Source organism: Juglans regia, chromosome 5 (genome assembly GCF_001411555.2).
Source record: "Juglans regia cultivar Chandler chromosome 5, Walnut 2.0, whole genome shotgun sequence".
Classification (NCBI taxonomy): domain Eukaryota; kingdom Viridiplantae; phylum Streptophyta; class Magnoliopsida; order Fagales; family Juglandaceae; genus Juglans; species Juglans regia.
Window position 1 is genome coordinate 2044623 of NC_049905.1, and position 22369 is coordinate 2066991.

Below are 22369 nucleotides of genomic sequence, written 5' to 3' on the forward strand. Positions count from 1 at the left end.
GTCCTTCCTTTCCTAAAATGGTAAAAGATAAAGAAAATATGCACTGTTTAGCTCGTTCAACTTTACCGCTCAAGTATTTTATTTTATTTTTGTTTTTTATTTTACTTAATGATTAAGAAAATAATTATTATTAAAGTTGTAGATATATATTTGATAAAAGAAAAAAATAATAAAAATTAAAAATAATGTGGAGTGCGGAGTTTGAAGATTATTCCTTTCTTTTTCCAAAGTCCTTTGAGAATCTGAGATCAAAGCTTAAAGCTTGAAGGAATTATGAGAGGAAGCATGACCGAAATCTTGCAAAAACATACAGGCAAAGGTGTAGGGTCATCTTGAGAAGGATACACCAAAAAAAAAAAAAAAAAAAAAAAAAAAACATGTAAACGTGATGGAAACAAGATTAAGGGGCTTTATTTTCACCAAACTGATATGCCAAATGAGCAAAAGCCTCAACAAGCCTCAAACTGCTTTTATATATGGTTTTGTCACAACGAATTAGGACATCAAAGAAAAATTAGAAGGAAATGACTCTTGGATCAATCCCCCCACCTAAAGTACCTTTAACATGTAAAGATTTGTTACAAAAAGGAGAAAATATTACTGAAGCCTAAAAAACCCAGCTTGATCCTAAGAATGGGGGGAAAAGGGGGAAAAAGATTAGACATGGTTCTAGGGGACAATTGGTAATTTCACATAGAGCTTAGAGAGCAGAATGTGTTCTTATGTTGCATTATGCTGCTTTCCTGCTTTCTAGTAATGGAACTTCCATAGCTTGTTATGAAATTGGCAGCAGACAGATTGTGACAGCTGTAGTAGTCTTCAAAGCGATGGTTCCATGTGGTGGTGCTCGAGGTTGCGAAGTACAATTCTGGCAAATATTTTGGCTTCAAGAGGGGCAGTTGCTGCTGCACCTGCAGCACGCAGAATGCGTGCAGCTCCTGCATTCTGCATAAGGCTTGCATGGTGCATGGCATGCCGACCGCCAGGAATGGTAAACTGCAATTAAAATATGACAACTATGTAGTTTCCAACAATTCAAAAGGCGTTGAATGTGAACATTTATATAAGCCACACACATTGAGAGGGAGGGAGAGTCTAAAATTATACAATTACCTGGAGAAGAGCAAATGCAGCACATGCCTTGAGTATAGATGATGGATTTCGTAGCATGGCAACAAATCTCCCAATTTCAGCCCCACTAAGAAATATGAAAATTGTCCAAAAATAAGAAAAAGAAAGGAAGAAATATAAAGTTGAATAATAAGAACAACTATATGCCAGTTGTTTTTTTTTTTTGGGGGGGGGATTCCGCACAGCAGTATCAACAAAATGGTCCATATGCCAGCATCAACGGGTCAAATCTTTAAAAATGATTTCAAAAAGAAATACGAAGGACCTACACACTAAAGAAATTAAGGGTCAATCTCTAAAATAATGTAGTATTTTCAATTATCTTACTCATAGTTCCCTAAAAGATACTGAAAAATAATTATTGCAGCATGGAGAACAATAACTAATCGATTTTATTTTATCTGAAGAAAATGAATCGATTTTATTTTATCTGAACAAAATGAAAAAGATGCATTTCATTAATGAATAACAATTTCAAGAAAAGGTCAAAAGAAAATGGCTGCAGGTATGAGAAAATGTTAAGAGCACAATGAATCGGGTCAGAGTTATATTCATAAAAAGTATATGCGTAGCCATGAAGGTAAACCTGCATCTCAGATGCCCTGCTTCTTGAATACGAGCTCCTTCGGTCACTTGTGACAGTGCTGCAGGGGCTGATGACGCAGCAGCAGCAGCAAATGCTTGCGGATCGGAAAATGTGAGGACAAAGGCTTCAATGTGTTTCAAAGCCATCCTTCTAGCCCCATCTAAACTCACACTCTTCGAACTACTTTCTGAGGAAGTCCCTATCAAAGCAAATTCATCCATTCTGCAGAAAGTACAACAGAAGTTGTATACATAAGCAAATTTCCAAAACAAGTGCAGATAACTCACACGAAGATTATACAACAAAATATTTTAGCAAAGAGTGCCTCGTTTTTAGGGGAATTACGATAGGTTTTTAAATTGTTAGTTGTAGGAGAATTGTCTAATTCTAATAACATAAGATTTCATATAATTTGATCAACTATTATATGAAGTAACAGTGTCTCATGGTTCTCCCAGTCCAAAAGAAAATTTCCCGATTAATGCCACAATACTCCAAGAGCCTGGGCTTCTTCTATACATAATATAAAGATTAACAATTAGTTTAGTTTCTGTCCACACCTTTTGTTCTCCAATATCCATCCAAAAAGCAAATGAAAAGATATAACAATGATACAGAAGGCCAAAAACACAAATGAATTGGTCCCAAAACATCCATGGTAGTCTTATCTGCATTGGTGGTGTAAATTAGCCTTATATTGGTAATTCCATTTCTGTAGCCAAAGCTTATTTCTAATCAGGCCATAGACCATAATACACAAAGGATACCTTATGAATAGAGAAAAAAAGAAGAAGTAAAAAACCCAAAAAGAAGAGGACACAACTAAATATAGAAACAAAACATCAGACGTGTGAACCAGACAAAGAAAGGATGAGTAATATGAAAACATGTTATATCTCTACGTCACAGAGAAAAAGTGATACCTCCCATCAAACATGTAGGCCAATGCTAATGCAGCCATGAAGCGTGCCATTTTTGATACTGATGAAGAACAAAGATGAACTAAGGCAGGAACTCCCCCTTCTTCCACTATATGGAGTGCATTACCAGGATTAAAAGCAAGGTTCCACAGAGCTCCTGCAGCTGTTTCATGGACATCCTGGAAGGAAAATATCAATTAAGCCAAATTTATGCCATTCTAGTTCTTAAAGAAGAGGTTAAAAATAAAATTTTTGCAGGGACATGGATTATTAAGAAGAGGAAATGCTTGCCTCAGCTTCAGAGCGTGCCAATGCAATTAGAGGTGTTACACCTCCTTCACGTCCAATGGCAACACTAACAAAGACCAAAGAAGATATGGGGCATTAGTATCAATGTGGCATAGAATGAAGAATAAATATCCTCCTAAACTAAAAGGAATTCAGGATTACTCTGCATATGAGTACCAAAATATGCCCAACAATATAACATTGGTGAGAGGAGTATAACAGAAGTTTTCATAAGCAGCATCATCTTATTTGTATATTAGAGAAAAAAGTGAATCGTTTTGGATATCTAGGCACAGTAAATAGCATCCTGCCAATGGAAAATACGAAAATAATTCAAACGGAGAACACCGTAGAAAATAATTCAAAAGTGAAAATAAAAATGACAAGAGTATGTCATTAATAAAGAAAGCCGAGATCAAGTGACCACTCAACATGCAAGCCTCAATGACTAAAATTACTAAATTAACAAAGCCTATGAACCGCTTATAATACTCTTTTTTTATAAGTAAAACCACTTATAATACCACAGAGACTTGTTATTTATTCAGATGCCAATTACTCCACTAGCCCCACACAGATTACACAGCAATCCCTTATTGAAAAGCTGCCCGTGGGATTGGAACAAATAAACAAAAAGAAGAGAATCATCTTTAACTTTCTCAGCATAAGCCCATACATTAACACTACTCCATACCAACCTAACCTTTCAGTCAGTATTGCCGGCTTAAAAATCAGAGCCCAATGCATAAAAATAAAAATAAAAACTCCATGAGCTGTGACTTGATGTGCTTTCCATATACAAGCTATGATATGCACAACCAAGGAAATTCATGCAATGAATCAGAAAAAAACTGTCTGAATGATAAACTACAATGCAGTTTGTGCATACCTAGTTTCCAATCCAGTTATGTCTACATAGGGCCATTAAGAGATCACACACGATACAGAATTGGCAATATAGATGCTGTTAACTATGATTCCAATTGCAGGCCGAATTTGGTTTTAAAATATATATATTTTTCCTAATATAAGGATCTGCCACTGTCTTTCATTAGTATTGTAAACACATTCTTGGACACAATGAAAAACAAGCAAAACATTTTTTTGATTACTTGCCACATAAATATATGATATACAATATCCAAGCTGGATTGATATAAGAATTTGAACACACTATCAAAGCTCTACCACCTTTAATCCAATTAAATAGTGTGATTCACTTGTATCTAAACCACTGACAGCTGCAGGTTGCATCAAATTTTCTAGCAGAGGTAATGAGATATGAAGAAAATCTTCATAACAGTTAAAGTTCATTCAAGAAAGGCATATCGCTTCTCTTCAAGCCAGAAAGGAGGGAAAGAAAAGAGATTCAGACACTGGGCAGGATCAGTTTTTTTAATTTGTTTCAGACATATAAACTTGTGTGTCGGTACATAAATTCCACAGCAAGGCTATTGCAAACAAGACTTTTCACGTTGGTTAAAAATCTTTCCTCTGCAGTTTTGAGGCTCTACCTCCCTGATAGATTGTAGATAGTCAGGCAAGAAATTATACGTAATTGCGAGATGCATCCACAGATTGTATGGGAATTATATATGTATGAAACAAATGAGAACAATTATAGGAAAAATCTCTGAACTCAAGCACATACCTATTGGCTTCTGACACAGACAAACCCCAGAGAGCACCAGCAGCCCTCTCCTGAAGACCCGGGGAGGCATTTGAACATGATTGTGCAAGAGCAACCTAAATTACCAAGGACAAAACTTCAAGGTCAAGTAAGACTTTATACAAGACAATGGCTAGCAACCATTTTGCAAATTTGATGATTTAAATTCAAAAAAATTAACCAAGGCATGAGCAGGCTATAACCATTACAGCATAGCTGCCAGACTGTCTAGCAAAGCATTCAATCAAATTGTTCCCAAACATTTTTTTTGATAGGTAAAAAGAAGTTTAATAAACAATGTAATTAGGCATAGCCCAAGTACAAAGAATTGTTTCCAAACATTATATAGGTAAAAGAGATCTTCAACATGAAATCAATATTTCTCACAACTTGAAAGAAGCATATGAATTATCAGGTCCTTATCAAGAAAGCATATTAATTAAAAGGGTGATGGGTTCATATGTGCATGCAGGTGTGCGTGTGTTCTTCAATGTGTATTTGATGCGTGTGAATATGGTAAAGAATAAATTGGTTATAGAATTAAAAGGATAATGAAATTGAAGCTTTCAATTAGAGTAATAAAAAAATCTTATCGAACAAAAAATATACTTTAGACATAAATTTTAATGATTTATGAAAAAGGGCACTAACAAAATATAAAACAAATACTCGCTATAAAATTTATATATTAGATGGGTTTTCCGGTTTCCCATTATTATATCTAATGATTTTGTAAGCAGGCCACAAAAGAGTGCCTATTATTTTTTTTGATAAGTAATCAAAGATATATTCATAAAGATAGGCAAAGCCCAAGTACACAAGATGGTATACAAGAGATAAAACCTATCTAGGTCGACGTAAGGGAAACTAGAAAGTCATGAAAATTCAAGCCATTAAAATCTAAAGCAATGGCCCATAGAAATAAAGTACGGAAAAATAGCATTCTAAGTTCCTCCAGAGAAGGCTCTTTGTTTTCGAAAGTCCAATCGTTGCGCTCTTGACATATACACCACATAATACAGATCGGGATCATATTCCACACCGCCTTGATTTATTGCGCTCCTCTCGGAATTGTCCAGCTGACCAATAGATCTACCACCATTGCAGGCATAACAAAGGCTAACTCTATCCAACTGAAGACTTCAACCCACAAGGCTCTAGTAGTCTCGCAATGTAGCAAAAGGTGTTCCACTATCTCGCTAGATCTCTTGCACATGCAACACCAGTCTAGCATAACTAATCGCCGCTTCCTCAGATTGTCGGCAGTCAAAATCTTCCCCAAAACTGCTGTCCAAGTAAAGAAAATTGCTTTCGGAGGCGCCTTATTTCTCCAGATTCTCCTCCATTGGAATGGGGTGTTGGCAACTTGGGAAATGGACTTATAAAATGATCGAACTGAGAAAATGCCCTTACCCGTGGGAGTCCACCGCAACCTATCGACTTGCTGACTATTCGGCTTCACAAAATAAAGAAAGCTGAAAAAAGCTTCAAAGATGTCCACTTCCCAGTTTTACTAAATGTGACGTTCCACTGCACTCGGTCCCCTGTTAGAAGCATAAGGCCCTCTATCGAAGCTTCCTGATTGCATGCCAACTGAAAAATAGCTGAAAATGTATCCTTTAGGGCCTCATTCCCACACCATATGTCCTTCCAAAACTTAATGCGAGAACCCCTTCCCAACACCAATTTAGTATGGCTACTAAACTCCCCCCACCCCTTCCTAATGTGTTTCCAAACTCCCACACCTCTAGCCCTGTACACCTCTTCAGACACCACATGCTTCCATATTTACAGTCAATCACTAGCTTCCATAAGGCTTCTATCTTGTTATTGTATCTCCATAACTACTTCCCAAGTAGGGCCCGATTGAAAATTTACAGATTTTTTATACCCAAACCCCCAGATGAGAGTGATGTACACACCTTATCCCAGCTGACCAGATGAAATTTGAATTCGTCCCCTATCCCACCCCATAGGAAATCACGGTACAACTTATAAATCCGAGCCACTACCATGGCAGACAATTAAAACAAAGATAGAAAATAGGTAGGTAAGTTAGCAAGGGTACTCTTGATAAGAGTCAAACGGCCACCTTTCAACAAATACAATATTTTCCACCCTGCCAATTTCCTTCCTATCTTCTCTATGACTGAGTCCCATATGGATGAGGCCCTTGCTGCAACCCCCAACGGCAATCCCGAATAAGTAATAGGAAGAGAGGCTACCTTGCACCCAAGAATACTAGCTAGTTGTCTAGAATTACTCACGTTCCCCACTGGCACTAACTCTGACTTGTCAAAATCCACTTTTAAGCCTGACGCTGCTTCAAAGCATAGTAACAAAGCCTTCAATGCCCTCAACTGGTTTTGATCTGCCTCACAGAATATGAGTGTATCATCTGCAAAAAGTAAATGAGACAAAGTAATAATACCCCTATTGGGGTCACCAATCGGAAATCCAGTCACAAGCCCATGCGTAACCGCCGTTGATGTCATCCTACTCAAAGCCTCCATAATGATAACAAAGAGAAGTGGGAACAAAGGATCTTATTGCCTTAGACCTCGAGAGCTGTTGAAGAAACTGGTAGGGCAACCATTAATCAATATTGAGAATCTAACTGTAGAAATGCACCAACTAATCCACTAATGCCACCTAGGCCCAAAACCACATCTCCCCAACAAATACAAGAGGAAATCCCAATAGACATGGTCGTATGCCTTCTCCATATCTAACTTGCAAATAATACATGTGGAGGCAGCCTTTAATCTGCTATTCAGGCCCTCGTTCACTATAAGGACTGAATCCAAAATTTGTCGCCCCTTAACAAACGCATTTTGTGGTTTCGAAATGATCTTGCCCAAAACCGCACCTAGTCTGTTAGCAAGAACCTTGGATATAATTTTATACACCCAATTCACAAGCCTAATGGGTTGAAAATCCTTAACCTCCACCGCTCCAGTCTTCTTTGAAAACAACGTGATAAAAGTAGCATTTAGGCTTTTCTCAAACTTTCCAACCAAGGATACTTCCTGAAACACCTTCATAATGTCTACTTTCACCACCTCCTAGCAAGATTGGAAGAAACCCATCGAGAAACCATCTAGGCCTAGAGCTTTATCTTTACTCATGCGTCTAACTACATCATACACTTCCTCCTCCTCAAAAAGCCTCTCCAACCAAGAGACTTCCTGAGGAGCAATAGTATAAAAAACAAGACCATCCAGCTTTGGCCTCCATCCCGCACGTTCTGTTAACAGTTGTTCATAAAAATCTACCACATGGTCACGAATCAAAGAGGCCTCCTTACATACCATACCATTAATGTTCAGCATTTCAATGGTATTAATTCTTCTACAAGAGTTAGCAACTCTATGGAAGAACTTAGTACTCCGGTCCCCTTCTTTTAGCCACAAAGCTCTCGACTTTTGATGCCAAGAAATCTCCTCTAGGGATAGTATTCTTTCTAATTCTGCAACCAACTCTGACTTGCGCAATAGCTCATCCGGTAAAAGGGCTCTAGCCTCCAATATCTATTCAAACTATTGTAACTCCACCATGAATTTTTTTGCTCCCCAATATCTCCAAAGGATTGTGAATTCCAAAGCTTAAGATCATTTTTCAAAGCTTTTAACTTACAAGCTAGAATGTATGAGGGGTTACCATGGAACTGATAAGAAGACCACCATTGCCTAATCTTATCCACAAAGCCTTCACTTTTCAATCACATGTTTTCAAACTTAAAGTATTGACGCCCGCTTCGAATGCCACCACAATCCAACAATATAGGAAAATGGTCCGAGCAAAGACGTGGTAGCCTCTTCTGGCACACTTTTGGATAGTGCACCTCCCACTCCGGTGAAATTAGGAATCTGTTTAGTCGTGACCATGTCTGATTATTCGATCAAGTGAATGAACCCCCTAGTAGAGAAATATCCAGCAAGTTTAAATCAAAGATACAATCTGAGAACTCTGTCATTGCTGGGCGCAGCCTACTTTCTCCCGATCGTTCACTAGGAAATCTGATTACATTAAAATCCTCTCCTATACACCAAGGAAGCTCCCACCAGCTATGTAACCCAGCAAGTTCCTCCTATAGGAAACATCTATCGTTGTTTACATTTGGACCGTATAAACCAGAAAAACCCGCACAAAATTATCTGTCACGCTCTTAAAAGAGCAAGCCACTGTATACTCCCTCACAAACTCCTCAATTTTCTCAATAACTCTTTTATCCCACATCATTAGGATTCCACCCAAAGCCTAGGGGTGATAAATGGTCCGGTCGAGACTTAGACCGGTCTGGTTTGGTCCACATTTTAGAGGACCGAAAAGTTTCGGTCCGGTCCACGGTCCAGGATTTTTTGGGACTGGACCGGACAGAATGAAAAATAAAAAAAAAAATATTTTATATATAATAATTGTACAATTAACAATATAAAATTTTAAATATATTATTAATACTTGTTAATATTCTATAAATTAACAATATTTTATATATATCTTTATCTAACCTATCACTATTAACAATATAAAATTTTAAATATGTTATTAACACTTGTTAATATTCTATGAATTAACTAATATATAATATCAATTAGTTAATTATATAGTAATTATATAAATTAATAATATAATTTTCATCTAATTATTACCATTGACCATATAAAATATTTTTTTATTGAGTTTGTTACATAATCCACATTAGTAAGTCACTTAATTTAATTTAGTATTTTAAATAAATTTTTATTTATTAATTATTTAAAAAAATAAAAAAAATTAGGCAGGACCGACTGGACCGGTCCGGTCCGATCCGGTCCCTTTGGGTGTTTGGTCCAGTCCGGAAAAATGATGGACCGAAAATATTCGGTCCATTGCTGGACCGGACCGGACCGGACCATTTGCACCCCTACCAAAGCCCCATTCAAAGCTAGATAAACCAAATCCGCATAAGTGCAACTCCAAATGTTTTGAATTAATCTTCTAGAAATACTTTTCAGTTTAGTGCCTATTATGCAAATATAATGATGCCTTTGCGAATGGGAAATGCTCGATTCATAAAATGTATTTATCAAATTCAAGATATTTTCTTGATTTCATCAGACTATAATAGGGGTTCAAGAGAAGAGTTGTAGATGATTGAAGCATTTAATGAAATGAAACTAATCACTAATCCTTTAACAAAATTCAGGAGATAAAATGGTGTTTATAAAGGGACTGAAATAAAAAAATTGCATGAAAATAATTTTCCAGCCCATCCGCCAAAGTAAGCATATTGGTGTACGATTATACATGCTTAGAGTTTAAGGCTGAGCCCCCTCATTAAAGAAAATTCTATTCAGCAGCCCTACACCACACACCAGCTTTTATTTTATTTATTTTATTTTTATTTTTTTCTCTCAACAAGTGTGTGATACAAGGCTGCTGAGTAACTCACTAAAAATAACAATATACTACTTAAATATAGCTTCAATTTGGCTGCTACTTTTTAAACAGGAGAAACAATGTATTCCCATGCAAAGCAACTTTCTATTGAAGTTCAAAAGGAGTACACCCAACAATTCCTAACTTCTTAAATTTCAACTTCAGCAAACTGGAACCTGTAGATCATGGACCTTTTATTATGCTCTATTCTCACAGAAATTCTACTTCTAGTTAAAAGGAAACAATTTCATTAGTCAATTAGAGACAATTTTTTCAGGTGAAGGGCTTCAACTTTTTCCCCATTGCTACTGGCAGCACTAGTTAATTTTTTTTTTTTTTTGATTGGTAACTGGCAGCACTTTAATAAAGAAGCACATTCTAAATAGGCATAAAAAAACTCTCCTCGTTTATAGCATTTTGCATCGAGTACTTCCTCTTGAAGCACTTCTTATCATAGGAAGTTATGCAAAAGACCAAGTATGATTATGACAACTACAACGATTAGGACTTAGCAAGGCAAATACCATACCAAGGCCTCAACGCCGCCAGCTGCTGCAATCGCTTCTCGATTTCTGTCATCAAATGATAAATTCCACAATGCACCAGCTGCTTCTTGCCTATTTGACCGGTAGGCAAAGTGATCAGATTAAAGTAATAAGGAAACAATACATAGCAAATAAGTTGATATAATGGTATAAAAAGCAGTCATTGTCATACAAAACCAATAAGGGAATATTATTATCTCATGGATAGACAAATTGGAACTTGTGTACTTACAACGACCAATGTTGTTTAAACAGTCATGAAACCCAACATTCCTTTTGGGGGGAGGGGGCCCTTTTCCTTACCATAAATGTATATATATAATCCTTCTCCTCCTCACAGTCCCAAAGTCAATGAGAGCCCTAAAATCAAACCATAAATTTTCAAAGACACAAATTTGATAGTCGGGGCCCAAGACAAACCATACTCATCTTTAACAATAAGGTTCCGTTTGTGTTAGAAATTATTTCCATATTTAGAATATAACATTTAGCAGTTTCAGATTGTACTTCATTTCCCCTTTTCCTTTGGGGGTGCTCCACCAGAGGAAGGAGGGGGGCTGGCATTCAGTGCTCAGAAAAAAGTGCACTCGTCCGAAAGAATGAAAATACTCAGAAGGCTAATTAAAATGACAACATTACATAGGTTAGAAGCCATGAATTAATGGGAGATTAAATGAGAGATACAGATGCAGAAGAAATTGTAAATTACCTGACACCTTCATAAGGAGAACGTGTGAGCTGAACAAGTGCTTCAAGAGCACCTGCCTCTTGTCCAATGGCAGCATTGTTACTGTTGCTATCTCCATGAGCAGCCAAATTAGCCAAGGCACGAGCAGCCTGTTATTTACAAGGAGTATACTTAACAAAGTTGCACAAAGGCACAAGCAGAGACAAATGGGGATGGGTGGGTGTTTTTCCCCCCGGGAGGGGGGGGGGGGGAGCAACAGGAACACACTGTAGGACAAACATTGTGCCAGAAAATATTGCATAACCATTTGAAATATGAAATCAGAACCACAATGATTGGAAACGTTAAAAATGTTATCATCACACCATTTGAGCAAAGCAAATCATAAGTCAATAACCAAGTCCTAAAAGAAAGTACATATGTATAATAAGGTAGTCACCCCTAAAGAAGATGGATTTCACTTGCTCAAGTGGGATAAGATTTGTTCTCTTTTACTTGGGAGGTTTGGGGATTGGAAAGCTGAAAACTTCAGTAAGGCACTCTTAGGGAAATGGTTGTGGCAGTATCATCAAGACGGGGATAATCTTTGGAGGATTGTTATTGATGCCAAATATGGGAGTATTTGGGGAGGTTGGTGCTCAAATGAAGTTAGAGGGGCATATGGAGTGGGGTTATGGAAATTCATTCATAATGGATTGGGGAGTTCTCCAAGAATTTCAGATTTGAAGTGGGTAGGGGTGTAACCGGATCAGTTTTTGGCATGATTTATGGTGTGGAGACATGGTCTTGAAAATTGCTTTCCCTTCCCTCTTTAGAATCACTTTGGATAAAGGCGCTTCTGTGGCTGATTGCATGGACAGCACTGCTGGTTTTATTCAGTGGTCAGTAAGTTTTATTATAGATGCTCGTGATTGGGAGGTGGGGGCCATCACTGATTTCTACAGCTTGCTCTATGCTCTAAACTTATAAGCTGGAGGGGAGGATAGATTAATATGGAATCAGCTTGGTAATAAGAAATTTTCGGTTAGATCTTTGTACAAGGTTTTGGTGTCACATCCTTCTACGGATTTTTTCCCTTGGAAAAATATTTGGAGATGCAAAGTGCCTCTAAAGGTCCGATTCTTTGGGTGGTTGGCTTCTCATGGGAAAATCCTTACTATTGATAAGCTGAGAAAGCGCGGTATCGTAGTAATAAATTGGTTCTTTATGTGCAAAAGGTGTGGAGAATCGGCAGATCATCTTCTTCATCATTGTGAAGTGTCGAGGGCTTTGTGGGATGAAGTCTTTGCCAAGCTTGGCATTGCTTGGGTGATGCCTAAGGGTGTAGTGAATCTTTTGGGCTGTTGGAGAGGGATTCAAGGAAATCTTCAAATAGCGGCTGTTTGGAAGATGGTTCCTCATTACCTTATGTGGTGTATTTGGTATGAGAGGAATGGTTGCTGTTTCGACAATAGAGAACGCTCGGTGGATGGGATTAGGGCTTTCTTTTTTCATTCTTTGTTGTTTTGGGCTTCTGTTCTTGTAATGGATGGGTTTAGTCCCAAAGACTTTCATGCTTTTTTTCAGCTTTAGTTTGTAATTAAGTGTTTTCTCTTGTATACTTCCTGTGTACTTGGGTTATGCCTAATTACATGGTTTCAATAAATTTCTTACTTATCAAAAAAAAAAAAAAAAAGAAGAAGAAGAAGAAGAAGATGGATTTCAAAACAGAAGTGGAGAAAGTAAGACAACAGCATATATTAGATATTGGGAAAAAAACAATCAAAAGAAACCTACATATTGCATCATTTGTAACCGTGCCCAGCATAAATGCATACCATACATTGACATTTTGACATAGAAATGCACATGAACCTTAGACCGAACATTCAAGCACCATAACAAAACATGTGGCACATTCTTCATATGTAAGAGGAGACCAGTCACTTCAAGAAATTATGAGACTATGGAGCGAGATTCATAAACCAAGATCCACCATAATCATGAATCCTGACCATAAACGAAGGCCTATTTCTTTTCTAAAGACTCCAACCATTCAGAACAATATCATAGAGAGTTGATAAGTTATCATCTCAAGTAAAGAACAAAATAAACTCAATGCATCCAACAAAAATGCTATCCTAATCATTCTACAACCAAAATTGAAAATTAAACTAATCTATTATGCCGAAAATCAATGTTCAAAGGCTACCAAATTTCATATGCTAATATTTGATAACAAGCCCATAGATATCTTGAAAGCATGCCACCTTGAATCAATTTACAAGTTACATATACTAGACAAGCTAATGGAAATGTCAATATGCTTGTTTGGGATGCTTAATACCAACAATGATAAGTACCTGCTCTTGCACTCCCTCAAATTTACAATTACGAGCAAGCATGACCAAAGCATGTACACCGCCTGCCACTGCAACCTCCGTGCTACACTTGTCATCGGCTGCCAAATTTGCTAATGCACCAGCTGCACGTTCCTGAAAACACATAAAAGTGAACAAAGCCACTACTGAATTAAGGTGCAACAGCAACTTCTAACTATATGCAAGTGAAAATCAAGAATGACATAAAAGACTTGAGCCTAAGAAAAAAGAATGCATGACAATACAGAAACATACCAGGACTCCGTCTCCACCAGTGGACCATTTGAATATAAGATCAACTAAGGCCTTTACTCCTCCAGCTTCAGCGATGGCACCCTAACCGGGAATCCTCACATACTCAGCATTAGAAATTAATAGTATATCCCTTACCAAGAGAATAAGTTCCAAAACATCAAACCTTGTGCTCTTCTCCGACAGAAAGATTCCACAATCCTCCAGCAGCTTCTTCAGCAACCAGCCTATTCATAGATCTTGCCAAACCAGCAAGAATATTGATTCCTCCTTCTTCAGCAACAGCTTTTGCAACATTGGTATTCACAGACAAGTTTGCTATAGCCTATGGTAAAAATATTGAGGAAGGAAGGAAAATAATTAACCAAATCCCACAATTAAACCTATGTGCTCAAACTATACTAAAATCGTGATGATAATCTCCGTATATTATGAATGCATGACACGCATTGTATCCAGGGCATATCATTAGAATCTACCCAATCTATCTATTTAGATCAGAACTAATTTAAACTCATTAAAAAGCAGATGGCTCATAATTGCATCAATAAATTTACCTTTGCAGCCTCTGATTGAAGACCTTCCCGCCATGATTTTGCTAGGTCCAGAAGGAGGCGTATGCCTCCATCTCGCATAACTGCTTCAGCCCGTCCACGATCTACATTGGCACTTTCATCGTCAATGACAACAAACGTTGCAAGTCCTGTAGCTGCCCTTTCTTGAACATCCTCTTGTGAACTCTGCATTAAACTGAGAAGCAGTGCTGCACCCTGCTTGAGCCAGAAATTATCCAAACCCTGTTGATTGCTCTCAGCAATGCGCAAAAGTGTATGGGAAAGGATCCACTCAACCCAAATCATGATTTCATCCAAGTTTTTGTCCTTATTCTTTAAATTCCTCCAATCCAAAAACACATTTTTCCCTTTGTTTGTAGCATCGAGAAATAACAAATCTATTCCTTTGAAAATATCAGTAAAAAGGGCAAGTATCAACTTACCTTTATTTTTATTAATAGGAAAACTAGCAGATTCTTCAAGAACAGGACAATTCAAGGCACACAAAACCCTCAAGCTCCCCGATGAGGATAACAATCTTGAAACAGCATTTGGACCAATGTCAGTTCTTGAAACATCTAACCCAGCCAAGTTAGGCAACTTATGCCAGAAATCAGAAACCACACCCCACTTCATATTTGAGGTCCCAGAAACTGACAGGAAACGAACTGACTCTACATTTCCCAAAGCCATCTCATCTACATTGAGACAGTCAATGAACCCAACATCAGTCAAATTTTGACAATGCTTTGCCAAGGCATTAATGGCATCACCATGAACATCCCTAATTCCTGAGAGTCGAAGTTTTTTCAACTTAGGACAACAAAAAGCTATTGCTTTTACAGCATCGCTACTGATCCTTTCACAGAAATCTGGCCCAAGCTGGAGGCTTTCAAGTGCCGCATGTCGGGCCACAATCACAGAAAGAGTAGCATCAGTTATTTTCCTGCAATAGTCACCACTTATTTCACGTAGATTCCTAGCTTGAAGATGAATTACCGCATCAGCAGACTCTGCACCACGAAACCTAAGCTTCTGAAGATTTATGCATCTGGGAGAAAGTGAAGACGCCATGGCAGCATCGCATTTGTGTGCACGCAGATCCAAAGAGTTCCACAAACAAGGAGAAATTCCTAGAAACATCCATGTCCTACAGGTTGATGATAAGCTTGCCCGGTCACGATAATTCAGACATGAAAACAGCTGAATCACTGTGTCATCAGGCAAGCTAGTCCAATCTACATCCCCTTCTCGCTTCAAACCCAAAACTTCGTCCTCTGTTTCAGTATAAGTTGGTGAAACAACCTTCCCCTTCCTCGCCAGCTTCCGCCGCACCCTACGACTCATGTCTCAATCAATTCACAAAGACACAGATGCCAATGCTGCTCAATCTCAAATGCCGAAATCATATAATCATGGACACAGACCAAGAAGTATATACCATTAACCTCAGCTACCCAAGTCCTAAAATCACTTAAGGAATACAAACAACCCAGAAAGCAATACTCTTTCACCTCAAATACCCTGAAACTCAGACAATTCACAAAATTGCAAACATAATTTAGAAAACTAACGATTCATAGTATACTAGAATGCAAGGCCATATCCAATACCCCGGAAAATTATGGAATCATAAATCATTACATAAGGCAAAATCAACGATTACTTTTCCCACCTGAGAGCTGCGGTTGCGTGGGTTTGTGGGTAACTCTTAAAATATTCAAGCTTGTCGAAGCAATTAAATGCCTCTTATGGAATTACATGGAAGAAGTTCCAATGGAGCTTCAATGAATGAAAGAGGGATAGAAAGAGAGAGAGGGAGGGAGAGAAAGAAGACAGAGTTGAGGAAGGCTCGGAGAGAATTCAGATGGGTATCAACTATCAAGACAGATGGAGAACAAAGCCAAACCCTCAAAGCAGGTGTCTACTCCTCTCCCCTTTGGTTCTTTCTTGGTTGTTGTCCTCGTCGTCGCTGTTGTCGTGCACCGAGAAAGATGATTGTATCGGTGGGGATATGGGAAGAACGGAATTGAGAAGACAATTGCAGCATTGAGGTTTGAAACTACAGCTCATCTAAGGACTATCAATTCATTCTAACCTCCGATGTACAATATTGACGGTATTTGAAGATTGTATATATGGTCTTTTAGCAATTTTGAGCCTCCAAACTCCTTTTCAACTCTCTTTTTTTTCATTTTTCTTTTTTCTACCTAAGTCGGCAGTAATATGGTGTGTGTGTATATATATATATATATATATATATATATATATATGACGTTCTCTAAAAAAATATGTATATATATATATATATATATATATGATGTGAATATAAAATAAGAGAGGAGATCATGGGATGGCTTACTATATACAAATTCATTGAAACTGAGCATTAAAAAGCTCAAACTTAATTGGTTTGACAACTTATTTGGTATGAGAGTTCAAATATTGTATACTCAAGTGAGAGTTCAAGTTGGTTTGGAATCTGATTTGATTATATAAACCAATTTGTTGTAACTTTTAAGCTAAAAAAAAAATATTCTAACCTTTAATAATATTCATTTTGATGAACTTTATTCAAATTAGTCTCCAACAAAAATAAAATGATCCATTCTTCATTATGTACTAGAAGCAAGCCCTCACATTTCTATTTTCTTTTAATATAGGATGTAAATTTTCTTTCCCCTTACCACACCCCACAGCAATTATCACTATCGATAGAAAAGACTTAAGAATTTGTTTTCTTCAATCTTGTAACACCATTTATATGCTTAAATTGTATTTTTGCATGACATTAACATGTGAATTATTGAATATGAGAATACTAATGAATTATATCAAATTGGCACGTATCTTTAAACTTTAAAGTCCACGTACTAGTCTTCAAGTCTTGGTTATTGTAATTTAAAAAAATAATAATGCTATTTGGCCATCTGAAATTTACCACTCAGATTTTTCTCTTCATGTTGCACCACCATGTGGTGTCATGTAGTTTATTAAACAAAAAAAGAAAAACTCAAACACAAAAGTGGTAGAGGAAATCTATGATTTCAATTTTTCTCTTTTTATGTTTTTGGACTGTTTTGAATATATATGTTTTTATTTTTTTAATAAATCACGTGGCATTATCCTGTCAAGAGAGTCATCTGAGCAGTAAGATTCAGATAGCCCAATAGCAGTATTCTTGCAAAAAAAGAAGAAGTGGTAGACTAGTAGAAAAAGTCATTTGAGAATAATAATATATGGGTAGTGGGTGTAGCATTTTGTTGGCTAACTCCCCCCTTAGCAAAGACAGATTATGAACTACATAAGATGTATTTGGCCAACTTGGGAACAAAAATAAATAAATAAATGCCATGTTTAATTCTATTTTAATGGATGGTAAGCCAGGCCCAGTAGCCCAAAAACAACCAGTAGTTGGAGTCCCAGCCTAATATGGGCCCAATCTGATATGAACCCTAAAATAGCCAGCTCAGGCCTCGCTTAGAGAATAATATACATTTTTTTCTGAATTAAGTAAAAACTAATTCATTGAACCAAATTGTCGAGTACAGATGATTCTAAAATAATTTCAAATCGAGTATTTGAATCATATAAATGAATTTTAAAAAATTATTGACTACGTCCAACGAAACAATGATAGCAATATAAACATATAATTTTATAAAGGACAAAACAAAAAATAAAAAACCCATAAAATATTAAACTGAAAAGTCTCATTTCAAAACATAAATATAAAGCGATAAAAATGTGTAGAAAAGATATTTATAATCGTAAATTGTATAATTGTCGTGTAATAATTTTTAAAAAATAAAATAAAATATAAGATTTATATGAAAAAAATTAATTTTTTAATAGTAAATTTTTATCTATTTTCAAATAATTATACGATATTTATACACTTCATAATTATATGTAAAATTATTCAAAAGTATCATGTTATAAAGATATTTATAAAAATAAATTTATAAATTAATACGGATTTATCTGCTTAAAATAAAAAGAGTAATTCTACATACAATCGTGAAGTGCTTAACCGCCGCGTAATCGCTTTAAAAAAGAGTGGGATCCACTATTAAAAAATTAATTTTTTTCATATGGGTCTCATGTTTTATTCATTTTTTTCAAAGCGATTACGCGGCAATTACGCAATTCACAGTTGTAAGTATATTTTCTCTTTGCGAAAACACCCATTCTGGACACTATAAATACTATTTCTCCCAACCAATTGAGAGAGAGAGAGAGTTTTTTCTTCTTTCTTGTCCGCCTGACCCTGATGATCTGCGCAGCGGAAGCCATGGGAGGCGGCAAGTAGCAGAAACCCACCATAGGACCAGCTTCCTCTGTTCAAGACTCAAATCTTTCCGTCCAAAGATGAGGAACTGATCCTTTAATTTCTTGGTACTCTGGAAAAAAAAAAAAAACATGAGAACAAACAAATTTATTCGCTCTCTTTCCCGATTCTTTTCTGCTTTTTTGTGTTCTGTTATGGATATTTGTTGGATGTGTCACCCCCTCATTTTATTCCTTTCTCGTTAGCATTAAAAGGGAAGAACGAAAAGAAAAAATAAATAAAAAGGAACCTAACACCATCGTAGTTAGATCCATTTTGTTACAAATTACAAGTAATGCTTGACTGACAGACAGTAGTTCATACGAAAAACAAAAACAAGGGCCGTTGCATTTGAGAGGGGCATCTGGAAAAATTTTCAGCTTTTAAACGCATAACTTGGAGAGCAGAATGTGTTGATCTTATGTTGCATTACAGTGCTGTATATGCATGAAACAACCATAACTTGAGATGAATTTGGTAGCAGACAGACTTTTGACAGCTGCAATAGTCTTTTACATCGATAGTTTCATGTGGTGGTGATTGGGGTTGCGAAGTACAATTCTAGCAAATATTTTGGCATCAAGATTAGGAGCAGCAGCTGCTGCAGCGACAGCCTGCATGCGTTCTGCATAGGCCTTGCATGTTGCATGGCAAACAGACCACCAGGAATGGTAAACCGAAATTAAAATACGACAAATATGGAGTTTCTGTTAAGAATATACAACCAAATGATTAGAATCTACTACGATTTAGGACAACAAAAGGCTATTTCTTTTATAGCATCACTACTGATTCTTTCGCAGATATCTGGCCGAAGCTGGAGGCTTTCAACTTTCAAGTGCCTCATCATGACGAGCCGCGATCAAAGAAAGAGTCGCATCTGTTATTTTCCTGCAATAGTCGCCACTTATTTCACACAGATTCCTAGCTTGAAGATGAAGTACTGCATTAGCAGACTTTGCAGAACCTAAGCTTCTGAAGATTCACACACCTGCGAGAGAGTGAAGATGCCGTGGCGGCATCTAATCTGTGTACTGCACGAAGATCCAAAGACATCCACAAACAAGGGGAAGTTCCTTAGGGCCGGCTACATCCCCGGGAACCAGTGGCAAATTATGGCTTCTATCTTGCTTTTTGAACCGATTACGAGAAATCACGTGTTTTAAATTAGAGAAATACTCAGATTGGATCTTGCAAAAGAAAAATCAGTATTCTTCTTCTCCGTTCCGTTTCTTTCTTTGTTATCGGGGTGTAGTGAAGGAGAGAGACAGGACTCCCTATATCCTAAATTCCTAATGGCTGATTTGAATACACAGATAAAACACAAACCACCTCATTTGAGTTGTGCAGTTTGTTTTATTTGTATATCCAAATGTCCCAATATAAAGTTTTTAACTCATCTGTATATCTCTATACTGTACATTGATTTCAAACAAATCCTAAACCCTAAACCATAAAACCTAAACTTAAACCCTAAACCATAAAATATAAACCATAAACCATAAAATCTAAACCCTAAAACCCAAAACTCAAAACCTTAAAGCCTAAAACCCAAAACGCAAAACCCAAAGACCAAAACCTGAAACCTAAAACCACAAACCACAAACCCTAAAACCTAAAACCCTACAACCAAAACCCCAAATCCTAAAATCCTAAACTTTAAAACCCAAAACCCTAAAATCCTAAACCCTAAAACCCTATACCCCTAAACCCCATAAACCCTAAACCCTAAACGCTAAAACCCTAAAACCTAAAACCTAAAACCTAAATCCTAACACCCTAAACCTTAAAACTTAAATCCTAAACCATAAAACCTAAACCCTAAACCTAAAATCCTAAAATCCTAAACCCTAAAACCTAAACCCTAAAGCCTAAAATCTCAAAACCTAAAACCCTAAACTCTAAATCATGAGGATAGCCTATCCGAGTTGACCCGGGTGGAGGTCATAACCCGGATTAATCCAAGTAAGAACCTAGTCTGGGTTTGAATTCCGATTTTGGGCTCGATTATACCCAGATACCCAAACTGGAACCCGGGTGACCACCAGACTATACATATGGTCATTTTGCAATTTCAAGCATCCAAACTCCTTTTCTGCTTCAAGCAACCAAAATTGTTAAGGAAAAATATTTTTGTCATCACAAAATTAAATTTACAAATTGACGTGACTTGATATGATATATTAACTTGTAAATTTATAAATTTAACGTATCATATGAAACATATCAATTTATAAATTTAATTTTGTAAGATCGTTTTATGACTATAGTAGCTCTAAAAAATAATCACTAGCAATAATTTGAACATTGGTAAGTACATTCATTTATGGCCGACAATTTAAGAAGCTATTGTAAAAAGGACAATGCTAGGGTGACTACTCAATGGGGTGATGCTACAGCCCCCGCTGGGGGCTCCCGCTGGGAGCTCCCGCTGGGGGCTGTAGATTATTTTATATATTTTTTATTTAAATAATTTTTTATATAGATTTTTTAATATTTTTTAATATTTTAAAAAAATAATAAATTTAAAATATTATTAAGAAAATATTTTTTTAATCAGAAAGTAAAAAAATATATATTTTCTTAATTACGAAGTAAAATAAAAAATATTTTTTTATAATTTTTTATTTTACTTCATGATTAAGAAAGTATTTTTAATAATATTATGATTTTTTTAAATATTTAAAATGGACATGCTACAGCTTCGTTGGGGTTTCTGTTGGGCTTAATATGTACTCTTTTATGTGTATTTTTTTAATTTATTTTTTATATAAATTTTTTTTTACACTTTTAAAAAATAAAATAAATTTAAAATATCATTAAAAAACACATTCTTAATTAGAAAGTAAAAAAAAATTATTAAAAAATACTTTCTTAATCACGAAGTAAAATAAATATTATTTTTTATTCTATTTCTTGATTAAAAAAATATTTTTTAATAATATTATAATTTTTATTTTATTTTTTAAAATATTTAAAATTATTAATAATATTTATATTAAAAAAATTAAAATAAATAGATAAAAAAATGTTACATGCCCAGCGGGAGCTCCCAGCGAGAGCCCCCAACGGGGCATGTAGCATTTTCCCTACTCAATGTGTCCACCAAATGTGCATATTAGTACAAATGATTTTTTATTTTTGTTTAATCATTTCTTAAACATCCTTAACCAATAAGAAAAATATAAATATAAATATAAATATAAATTCACTAATAGTCATTTTCTTAATTATTAAAAAATAAAAACATATATAAAAATAAAAATATATGAATAAACACATTTGATAAATATATTTAATAGTCACATTGTCATTTTTCTATTAAGGCTCCAAAAATTATAATCGGGTGGAAAATAAAGCATGAACCGATTTCCTGAATAAGAGTGAAAACATAAAGACAAGGATGTTGCTACTAGGGGTGTAAACTCAAACTAGAAAACCGGAAAACCAGACCGGACCGGACGGAACCGGACCGGTTCAAAACCGGTCCGGTCTGGAACCGATTTTTAAAACGTAAAAACCGGCCGGTTCCGGTCCGGTTCCGGTTCCGGGATTTTTTGAACCGGATCGGACCGGTTGATTAAAAAAAATAAAAAATAAAATTTTTATATATAAGTTTTATACA

General features: G+C 36.1%; 1 protein-coding gene across 1 annotated transcript; it reads right to left on the minus strand.

The window, feature by feature from the left end:
* Positions 1-439: 439 nt before the first annotated feature.
* LOC108990172 (protein ARABIDILLO 1-like) lies at positions 440-16597 on the minus strand. Its single transcript, XM_018964058.2, has 13 exons — positions 16090-16597; positions 14418-15938; positions 14027-14185; positions 13864-13944; positions 13591-13722; positions 11270-11397; positions 10545-10632; positions 4577-4671; positions 2929-2992; positions 2641-2816; positions 1718-1939; positions 1114-1198; positions 440-996 (listed from the first exon to the last, which is right to left on the minus strand). Exons 2-13 carry the CDS (start codon positions 15759-15761, stop codon positions 820-822), a joined length of 2751 nt encoding a protein of 916 aa, XP_018819603.1. The 5' UTR covers positions 15762-15938; positions 16090-16597; the 3' UTR covers positions 440-819.
* Between the last annotated feature and the right edge of the window lie 5772 nt (positions 16598-22369).